This window comes from Equus quagga, chromosome 3, assembly GCF_021613505.1.
Source record: "Equus quagga isolate Etosha38 chromosome 3, UCLA_HA_Equagga_1.0, whole genome shotgun sequence".
Lineage (NCBI taxonomy): Eukaryota > Metazoa > Chordata > Mammalia > Perissodactyla > Equidae > Equus > Equus quagga.
In genome coordinates this window covers 34,569,846-34,581,119 of record NC_060269.1, presented here as the reverse complement: position 1 = coordinate 34,581,119, position 11,274 = coordinate 34,569,846, and the positions used below count along the sequence as shown (strand labels likewise).

Here is an 11,274-nt window from a genome sequence, read left to right as displayed (position 1 = left end):
TAGAATCTGGAAGGGCAAACACCAAGTGGCAAATGCACCTAAGGCTAGAAAAGGATGCATCATAGTCATGCTTCCAACTGCTTCACTTCTTCTCTTCCATTAGAGGGGTGTGTGTGTGTGTGTGTGTGTGTGTAAGGGTGAGCGAGAGAGTGCATGTGTAGCGGGGACAATGTGGGAATCCCCATTAAATATGTAACGAAGTAAACAATACTTTGAACAGTGAACCAGGTCTACACGATTAAGACAGCCATTATTGAGTGCCGACTCACAAATCAGAACACTACCAGTAAAAACAAAGAAAAAACAATCTTCATTCAAAGTGAGAATATACAAATGGGCCAAAAGGAACACCATATAAGAGGAAGCTGTAAAAATTCAGTGAACTCATCAAACGTAAAAAATTTTTAACTTCACTAAGCATACGATTCCCCTGTTTCTTTTTTAGACTGATGCAGTTTAATTAATTAGAATGTGCACAAAATTAAGTTGCTAGAGAGATAAATTAATAATTTACAGAGGGTTGTTCGGCAATAATCTAATAATACTTTTCAAGATCAGTGAACACAGCAGGCGCAACTCCTTTCTTAAGCATTAACACTTCAGAGAAGGAAGAAGGGGATAAGAACCACAATAAAAATATATATATATAATATACAGTGTAAATGCAGAAAATCTGCCATCTTTTTTTAAAATTCAAAATACTTTAGAGATGTCTCTATCACATTAAGCATCAACTCTAGTTTAAAGTTTCAGTCCTGAATCAATTTCTATTTCTGAAAAATAGCTGCAAAGTGTACTTTTAAACTTGAACAAGGGCGATGTCTTTAAGAATAAAAACAAATCTTACTTGATCATTCTGGGGGCCTTTTAAAAGGCTGTCTCGTCTGCCTTCCTGCAAACAGCCAGCTCCAGACTTTCTCTGAAGAAGCCGAGGTGCCTTTTCCTGGTGGGGTGGGGTTAAAAGGGACAGCTTTGCTACAACTTGACAAATCCCTTCTTTTGTTTTTCTTTTCTTTGAGAAATCGGTTCACATTCTCACCGGGCTTGAGCTCAGTCGCTCGCTCTCCGCTCCCTCTCCAATCCTCCCTAAATCTGGATTCACATTTACTGGAATTGTTTCTGATCGCCAAAAGTGAAAAGAAAAGAGGCAAGGAGAGAGAGGGAGGGAAAAGAGGGGATGAGGAGGGGGCTGTCCCTGGAGAGGCCAAGGGTCTCCTAAATGCCTGCAGAATATTTCATTCTTTTCTGTTTCTGCCTCTGGTTGCAAAACCAGACGCGCACCACGTTTTTCTTAAGGTCCAGCTTCTCCGCGATGGCGGCGATCTTCTCAGAAGAGGGCCGCGGCTGAATGGCGAAGTAGGCTTCAAGCGATCGCTTCTCTGGCGCCGCAATGGACGTGCGCTTGCGCTTCTTCTCCGCGCCGTTGAAGAGCTCTGGCTTGGTGAGCTTCTCGCGGTGGGACTTCTCGGCCTCCTCCAGCCACGCTTGCAGGATGGGTTTGAGCGCGATCATATTGTTGTGCGACAACGTGAGAGACTCGAACCTGCAAATGGTGCTCTGGCTGAGCGAGCCCACGCCGGGGATCTTGAGGTTGGCCAGCGCGGAGCCCACATCGGCCTGGGTCACCCCCAGCTTGATGCGTCGCTGCTTGAAGCGCTCGGCGAATGCTTCCAGGTCCCGGGGGTCGGCGTCCACGTCGCTCATGCAGCCCATGTGTGAGGGCAGCCCGTGCGCGTGGGCCATGCTGAGCGCTGCTTGGTGCATAGGGTTCATCGTAGCCATGTGCGGCGCGTGAGCTGGCGTGGACACCACAGCGCCGTCGGGGCCCGCCATGGCACCCAGGGCCAGCCCGGGGCTCAGGTGCTCCAGCAGCTCGCCCTCAAGCGCCTGATGAGGCTGGTGGTGGTGGTGGTGGTGATGGTGGTGGTGGTGGTGCGTGCCCGCCAGTGCCGACGGGTGCGAGATGGGCACCGACGAAGAGGAGGCAGCCGACGTGCACGGGATGGTGTTCATGGTGTGGTAGGTGGCGTCCGGCTTGAAGGGGCTGTGGTGGGGCGGGTGGTGGTGGTGGCTCTTGCTCTGGGAAACGATGTCCACGGCCGCGAGAGCCTCAGCGCGGGCCAGCAGACTCTCATCCAGCCCGCCGAATATATTGCTCTGCAATTGCAAGTAAAAGGCACACATTACGCTCAGCAGGGAATTGTGCGCACTCTCTCCGGAAGCCCCTGCCCAGCGCTCTACACAGCTGCCGCCCCTACAACATTCCCAGAACGTTAAAATAATAATAGTAATAGTAATCCTGAAAATGGGTGAGGAGGAGAGGAGGGAAGCCACCAAGAGAAGCCAAGAGTGCACGATGAGGAAGAAAGTGAGCCTAAAACACAACACAACACAACACGCGCACAGGCAACATCCCAAGTCATAAAAATTAATATGAAAGGAAAGACCCGCTGAATACATAAGAGATAGAGGGGGGAAAATTGGTTGGAGGTGTGGGGTGATTTGCTGTGCAGACATGAAAAAAACATCAAGCAGATAAAGGGGGCTGTCAAAATGTGCCTTTAAGCGGTGATTATGCAGAAATACGCACCGGTGGGGTTGGAAGACACGCTCGCCGCATCGCCTCGGAGCCGCCGCCGCCGCTGCTGCCACTGCTACTGGAGCTGCTGCTCCGGCCTCCACCGCCTCCGCCACTGCTGCCACCGCCGCCAGCATTGCTGGAGCTGCCAGGGGAGCTGGCGGAGGGCGCCGCGGGCCCGGAAGAGCCGGGCGAGGCGCTGTGCAGTGCGGAGTACTTGGGCTCCACGTGCAGGCTGCCGCCGTGCGGCATGCTGAACGCCTGCTTGCTGTTGAGGGACATCATCATCATCTTCCCTGCCCGCCCGGGCGCTCGCCCGTAGCGCACGCACTGGCTCCGACTGCAGGCACCCTCCCGAGAAGCGCAAGGAGAGAGCGGGAGCGGGAAGGGCGATTCAAAGTTGCGCTCACTCGCCGCCTCCTGTGAGCTCTGCGCTCCTTGCTGCGGCTACTCCTCCGCTGTCTCCGCCGTCAGTCTAGCGGATGCTGGGCTCCGCTTGCCGCTGGCTGTAGACCTGGACGCCCGAAACTGCCCCCGCGCCTAGTGGCCGCGGAGTTATACTCCCCTCTCCCTGCGCCTGCCCCCGCACCCTCCCTGGCCCTCTCTCCCTCGGGCGCGCCTCCGACCTCCCCTGCCAGGAAGCGCTGGTTTCTCCTGCTCCGTTTCTCGCGTCGCGCCTTCTCCCTCTTTGCTCCCTCCAGGCTCGGATCCTTTCAGCTTTCCTGACACCCGCCTCCTGCTCCCCCGCCGCGCCCTCCACTCCCCTTCCTGCCCCCGCCCGCGCTGCAATGCCACCGCCCCTTCCTGGTGCCCCACAGCTCTCTTACATCAGTGCCCCGGCTCAATCCCACCCCACTGGCCAGGTCCACACTCCAGTCACGGGGCAGTTCCTACCTAAGAGCCGGCCTCCAGCCACTCCCGCTTTTTCCGCCCCGTCTCCGCTTCGCCAGGGAAAGAAACTCCTAAATAAAGTTATGGGCCAAGCCAGCCTTCAGTGGGTTTTTCCCTAGACTACTGGGAACGCCTCTTACCTGGCTGCCTCCCCAGCCTCCAGATTACTGCTAAGTTTCAGGCCTCCGCCCCCACTCGGCCCGCCCCTCCTGGCAGCACAGGTGACCCTGATCCCTGGCTCCCCGCCACGGCGGAGGACGCGAACGCTGCGGCGGACGCTGATCCTCCGCGCTGCTCTGGTCTTCCGCCTGGTGCGCGCAGCGGTTGGCGCTCTGCTCTGCGCCCCCTTGGCCCGGCGGGTGCCTGGTGCCGAAGAGACGTAGGGTCGACAGGGCTGCAGGGCTTTCTCTCACTCGGTTTCTCACAGCTCTCAGCGGATTGGACAGCCGCGGAGCGGGCCCGGGTAGCCTGTGCGCATGCGACTCCCCCACCCCCCGCCCCCATGTACTCCCCCCCCCCCCACCACAGACACATACTCCTCTCCACCCTCTTTTTCTCTTCCTCTGAATCTTCCTCCCCCTCTTCCCTGTATCCAGTTCAGTGTGAGTTGAGTCTTGGGCGGATCCACTGGCAAACCCTGCCACTGGATTTATTATTCTTCATTAGCCACAATCAAAGGAGGAAGGGGCAACTGACAGAGGGAGAGGGAGGGCCAGAGATCACAGAGCGCATGTGCTGATGAACATCCCCCCCCCACACACACACACACAACACCAATACACACATACGCACACACACACACGCCCTCAGGCGCTGGCACAAACCCCACTTATCTTCATTTCCACAGCCGCTCGCCGCAGAGAGAGCGTATTTTTAGCCAACACTTTGCTCGCACTTTTGTCTCAGTGCGGACCACTTTTCTTAGAAGTGGACACAGTTTAGTTCCAGTTGTAAAAGAAAGTGACAACCTCTTCTACACACACACACACACACACACACCGCCTTCCTCTCCTACCCCCTCTGGTCTTGTCTCTACTTACCTCAGTGCGGGGGTCAGCTGTCACCTCCCTAGAGCACTGAAGGAGCGGGGTGCAGGCGAGAGTGAGAAGGCTTTGAGACTGGGACGCTGGAGCCTGCGGGTGGCCTGACCCGGACGGGGGGCGGCTGGGAGCAGGTGCAGGCGCACGGTGCCTGGGGAAAGCGAGCAGGTGCGAGAGCAGGCGGCAGGCCTGAGAGGCGCTGGCGCGCGCTGGGACAAAACAGAGTGGGAAGGAGCGTGGCGAAGGGGGGCCCTCGAGTGATCAGCGCCCGGAAGCCCCGCGGCGGCAGCGAGTATGGGACTGCCTGTTCACCCATGACCTCAGCCAGGCGGGACGGCAGGTTCAAGTTGGGAGCACAGTCCTTGGCAGCAAAAGGCGCGCGACGGGCTCTGTCCATGGTCCTTAATTCCCTTGCTCTTTCCTGAGCTACTCCCGGGCTTGCTTTTCTCCTCCCCTCTGTGGAGGAAAATAATATATAGTAGCCGAAGGGGATTCCTACCAGCAGTGTTCCTGAGTACGAGCCCGGAGAAGGCTGGACACGGGTCTGGAGAGGGGGTGTTAACATGAATGCGTGTGGTTTGCGCCGAATGATTCAAGTAAACGCTTAGGTGTTTAATTTCTACCTCAACAACAGCCAGGGTAATTTTCAAGGAAATGACATTGTACAGCTCTCACTGTCTCAAGCTTCGAGAAATGAAATAAATCAAAGTAAAAAGCTTGAGTATCATTTAATTATAGTGCGAATAGCGCTTTGAAAGAAGTAGAACAACATCTCTAAACAAATTATGACTGGGCCAGAAAGGAATTATTAGATTGAAATTTCATTTAGGCTCGGGAGACACCGAGCTTCACTGTGTAATCTGCTATGCCTCATCTGATTTGTATGCTTAATTCAGCTTGACGAATTTATTAGTTTTCATAATAGTGAAAAAATTGAGCAGCACTATGGGCTAATGCATTGTGTGTACTATAAATTCTATGTCGTCGTAGAAAGGCTGAAGTCTATAGAAATCTTTTATTAATGTCAGTATAGGAGGGAGGATTTTCGTGCAAGCCTTGGAGAGGTTCAGGGCAAACTCCACTCTTGCTGTGTCTCATTGGTCCATTAACATATCGTCATCCTAATTAGACTACTTCATCAGTGATATAATTTCAAACTTCAAATTATGTTCTAATTAACAAGGGTTGTCCAATTTGCTTAATCTTCAAAAGGCTTTGGATGGTCTAATTAGTATAAACTGTTGAGCATCTCTAAAGCCTAATAAAAATCCATTAAAATATTTTGGGTATGTTCAATCAATACTGTGTAAGGGCCAACGGGGTAAAATGAGAGTGGAGGAGAACAATAAGTGGAAGACAAATGTCTGCATCTACCTACTTCTCCCAGGTTATAACACTAAGTGGATCACAGAAGAAACTTTTGGGTATTGCACCTCCTAAACAGTGTGTTTATGCGTTTAAATAAAAGCATAAGAATATCAAGGAGGAAAACCACATGGGGAAAAGATTCTTCTCTTTCATTAGGTGCCTAATTAGATGTAAAGTGAGAAGCAACCCTGAGGAGTTTCCCAAGCATTATTGTGGCAACAGTCTGCTGAACTTGGATTGCAAAATCAAATATTTGGGGGTGTTTTGAACCTCTCCCTATCACCTCCCCCTTCATTGAGCTTAATTATTTCCAATAGTTGTTTTAATGTATGTTGTCACCTGGGAGTATTGAGAAATGCATATCGTTAATATGAATTAATCTTGATTTTAATAGCAACTGACAACTGATCTCCAAAATGCTAAACACTTGTCACCATTTCATATGGTAAATAGGTAGTATAATAAATTCATGAAATAAAGAGGGCACTGTTAAAATGACTGGACAAACTTTGTTTGATATGGGATTTATTGACTAAAACTATTTTAAGCAGGACAACTCCCAAGAGAATATTTTCCTGATGGCTAAAATCCATATATCATTAATTAATTTTAATACAGCTTTTATCTCTCAGATATTTCTCAGTGATATCTCTAGTTCTAGACAGGAAAAAAGGAAGCCCCTTATTCTAATTATCAAGTTGAGAGAAATTAATACGTATTTATAGAGCAATTCAAGAGTCTATTTACCCGTATTCCCTTCTCCCTAGAAAACGCATACATTTTTTAAAAAACAAGTCACAGAGTTAGATTTCTCCTTTTCTCACTCAAAGTGAAAAATGAACAGCAGTGATTGTGTTGCATTAGAGGGGAAAATGCAATTCTTTCTTCATCACCACGACTTGCAATCTTGCAATCTCTCCTTCCAGGAGTGTCCAGAATACCAACGTCTTTGCGGTGATATCAATAAAACCCATTTCGGTTTTGCCCACAGGCATTACTGCAAAGTGCTCCTGCAAGTGTGGAAGCCGCTCTCTGAGGAAGAAAGGCTTCAGCTCCCCAGGTAGTGGAGGCCATCTAAACAACTGCGAAAGTTGGGAATAAACCCAAGGGGTGGAAGCGAAGTGCCCAATATCCGAAATCTGCTTCATATGACCTTGACATACACTTTTACGCCCAAGCGCCTATCTGGGCGTCCGCCTCTGCACGCCTGCAGACAGACCTAATAAACCGAAAATAAAGAAGTGATTTTTAAAAGCAGGGAAATGGGAAAATGGATCAACTATGTGACTACACAAGGAGTGCCTTTCTTCTCACCAAGCTCTTTGTTTGACAATAGCTTCGGTCCCATCCACTGCCAGATGAGGACAGATGTGACCAGCTTCCCTCCAGGCGGGCAAGGAATCGCTTGAGGTTCTGCCCAAGTTCCCAGGCAGCGGGGTCCTTGCAGTAAGCGCCCCCCTACCCCGAAATCGGCCCGCAGCCATCCCTAGGGAAGAAATCACTGTCTCCTCCTTGTAGCTGGGTCCTAATTTGCTGTTAAAATTTTAAGAAGTGCATTCATATTTTACCTGACCTAATAAGTTTTATTAAATTTTAATCTATTAAGGGCAGAGTAGTTTCTTTGTATTTCAAACAGAACTGAGTTGGACTACAAGGACTATTTCTTAAAGGACAGGTCCGTCCCTATTCATGCACTATTTCGATCTCGGGTAGACAGGGCTTGGGGGAGTAAAGAGGGAAAGGATGGATTCCCTCTATCCCATCTTTTCAAGAAGGTCAATCTGCACCGGATTCTGAATGGAAACAGACCCCCTGAAGCTCCCTCTGGACTCTGCGGCTTGGAGCAGAAGGGCAGGGGGTGATCAAACTCCTCTATGGCCTCAGCTTTTCCAGGGAAGAAAAAAAGGAGGATATTATCCCTGAAATTGAGACTTCTGGGAGTGCCCAGAGAGCTGGCCACAGAGCAAAATGCCCGTGGAAGGAGGGCGCTCCTGGGCTTGTTAAATCCTGAGATTAGAGGCTATGCTTGAGAAGTGATGGGTGAGTTTTGCTCAAACATCTTTTCTCTTTGAAGGGTGTCCACCACTGCTCCAGTGTTTGTCTCTAACTTTCCCTCTCCGCTGGCTTCCTGTGAGCCCAGTGTCTCTCGCTTAGAGGTTTGAAGGAGCCCCTCTTTCGCTCAGAGACACCAGGCACGCCCTCTGCCCAATGGCACAGCATCCTCTCAGTGCCTTCCTGGCTAGACTGTCTCACTCTCAACCTCCCAATGCAAGCAGTAAGCAAGTGTCTCGGGAAATCTCTGCACCCGGCAGTTCCCAGGGCCTTCTAGATGGAAATTCAGGCTGGCAACCTCCGGCCTCCCTTCAAGGCCAGGCAGGGCGGAGGGAGGGGGACAAAAGCGAGTGACTATTGGCGCTCCGGAGAGCGCACTTTAGAGATAGGAAGAGCCTTGTGCCTGGGCCAGTCGCCGAACAGCCACGTGGGGCTCTCTCCAGGTAACTCTGGACTGAGGGAAGTGGCCGGGCAGGGGACTAGAGGATGAAAGGAGGCACAGTAGAAAGGAAAGCAACTGTTCTCTCTTTCCCCTTTGCAGGGAAGGGAGTAGAGCTCAATTTCAAATAAAGCAGATTGGGAGGAGGTGGACGCAGGACGCGGCCAGCACCAGGCGCACTGGATGCCTGCGAGGCTCAGCCCTTCATGATTCCGCCGTGTAGGTTTGCTGAGGTTGAGTGTGGCGAGGAACCCGCACACGGGGACAGCTGATTGGGCCCACTGGAGTCGACCAACCTTTGAAGCAAGCACAATTGGGGTGGGGGGAGATTCATTCCTCCGTATGCAGCTCTGCGCTCCCCAGAGCGCGGGGGAGTGAATTCACACACGCACGACACACACACAGACACCCTCACACACCCACGCACGCAGAAACACTCACCAACGCTGAGACGCGCGCGCGCGCACACACGCTTCTCCCTTCCTCCTTCGGCGCGCCACTTTGGGGTGGGGGGGGTGGGGTGGTCAGACCTCCGAGTGCTTGTGCACCAGCAAGCACCCCTGCGTTTACTTGCCCCGATGAAACTGTTATTTTTCGTCGCAGTGAATTTGTTTGGTTCGTGTGTTTACCTCTTCTCAAAGTTAAGTCCAGTCACGAAATCAAACTTACAGCATTGGAACAATCAATGAAGACTTGCAATCCGCGGCGCCTTGCGCTTCCTGGAACTAAAATAAATGCAAGAAATCGAAACTTAATTACTTGAAAGAAATCCAGAAATCCCTCTGCATAATGTATCCAGTCATTTTTGGTAGCGTTTCTGTTCGGTGCAGTGTATGTTAACGCTATACTTTTGGCTGAGATCCGGCTCCCTTCATCTACTCCTTGGGGGTCGCTGTGCCGCGCCTCACCCAGGAACTTGGCCCGGCGCTAGGCTCCCCTTCCTCCCCGTTCTCAGACCTGATCTGGTAACATTTCTTTTCAGAAATCACCAACTGTAACGGCACAAGAAGCCCTGTGGCTGAGCGTTGGGTGTAGTTTAAAAAAGAAAAATCTCACCCGTTCTCCCTTCTTTTTGCTCACAAGGGCTATTATTCGAATTTGTGCGAGTTGCTTAATACTAGATCTAAAACCAGGCCCCTTAGTAGTAAATACAAGCCAGGACCATTTCTCTGAGGGAATAGTGCACCGTTAAAAAGTGCCATTCTGCTGGTGATGGAAAAATTGATTAAAAGGTGGACTTTTTTCTTCTCTCCAGGGAAGCTCTTTTTTCCCCTCTAAGTGTCATTATCTTCCTAAGACACAGTACTAGAATATTTGTTCTGACTGAACTACTCTTCAAAGTGTTTAGTTGGGCCACCAACCTTGGACAGTAGTTTCTTCCTCTGCTATCTGTTCCTTCCAAACTCTCTCATTTTCTCCTCTCCTTTGGTTCCTAATTGATTGAGAACCTTCATATCTGTAGTGCCAAAAAACCTTCATCTAGTGACACTAAATAAATACGCTCCCACATTCAGCCTAAAGATGCTAGCTAAGATCATATGACTTTTGTACACATCATGACTCTGACACTGGGTACCATTGGGAATTTAGAAATTTGTTGATGACTAATGTTATGGCCAGTGGATTTGTACAACAGAATAGTCTCTGAATCTATTAGCATGGTGTGGGTGACTCCAGAAAGACAAGCTTTCTCATAGACATCTTATAGAAATCTGAAGTAATGTTATGAAAGAATGAAAAATACATTGGGGAACAGCTTAGAAACTGAAGTACATTTTGATTTAACTTACATTAACAGAAATGTAATGTAAAAGTGAAAGGATCTAACAAAACCATTAATAATTAAAAAATAATTACAGATAGTCTATCCTTACTATTCATAACCACTCAACACTTTAGACAAAGAAAACGGAATACTCTTAATGGGAATGAGATGTGAGCAGACTGCTAATGAGAAGTTAACCAAGGACTGCGCATTTATCAAAGGAGACAAGTTTCCTTATTTCCCCCACCTGCATATTTTAATTCTCTCAGAGTTAGCTTGGACCTTCCCCTTCCATCAGCATATACACTGAGTGTCAGAGTTTATACAACAGAAATCTCTTGAGCAATAACAATACAGACCTTATCGAATTCTGAGGATCAGGGGCACCAGATGGCTTGTCTATTAACCATCCTCATTGACAAATATTTATAGGTGCCTAAGAACTACATGCTTCTGTAATAGATTTTGGTTGGACAATCCCATCCCACAAGGATTTCACAAAACAATGGCCCTCTAAAGACAGAGGTTCGTTCCATGTCCCTGTTTGTGATCACTTTTTAAAAAAAGACTAATCATCTTTTAAGGATTCATTGTTAACCTTTTTCTTGTACTCCTCACCAAAACAGTTGCATGCCAGTATTCAAAAAATATGTGAATGTATTTTTCTGTTGCCTTAATTGTATTTATTTTCTTTCCAGTATGTATTTTTCAATGTCCAGTCTTTGGAGCAGTATTCTACACATAATCATGCAGTAAACCTTTCATCATGCACCAGACCTTTAAAAAGGTGTTGGGAGGGAAGACATAGTGACTTTCTTCTGATTTTCAGTGCATATTCTTCTCTATTTTGTTTGAGAGACACATGGGACTGCCCCTAGAGTGCTCCGTTGACGTTAGGAGGCACTGGGAGGAAATCAAAGCAGCCTGGCAGAAAGCAAACTTCACTGCCTCTTTTCAGAGATAAAGGGAAATCTTACAAAAGGAGAGATTTGCAGACATACAACTGGAATTCAATGAAGTCATGACTGAGGCATCTGCTGGGAAGCCACCAGGAAGTGGAGACCTACAGTCCATGTCAAATCTTGCGCATCTAAAGAATTTGAATCCTCCTTCCTTCCTTCCCTATCCCCAGACAAATTAG

The 11,274-nt window shown here is 49.2% G+C and overlaps 1 protein-coding gene across 1 annotated transcript; it reads right to left on the bottom strand.

The window, feature by feature from the left end:
• Positions 1–1,215: 1,215 nt before the first annotated feature.
• POU4F2 (POU class 4 homeobox 2) lies at positions 1,216–2,869 on the bottom strand. Its single transcript, XM_046655639.1, has 2 exons — positions 2,591–2,869; positions 1,216–2,157 (listed from the first exon to the last, which is right to left on the bottom strand). The coding sequence occupies exons 1-2, from the start codon at positions 2,867–2,869 to the stop codon at positions 1,216–1,218; spliced, it is 1,221 nt and encodes a 406-aa protein (XP_046511595.1).
• Between the last annotated feature and the right edge of the window lie 8,405 nt (positions 2,870–11,274).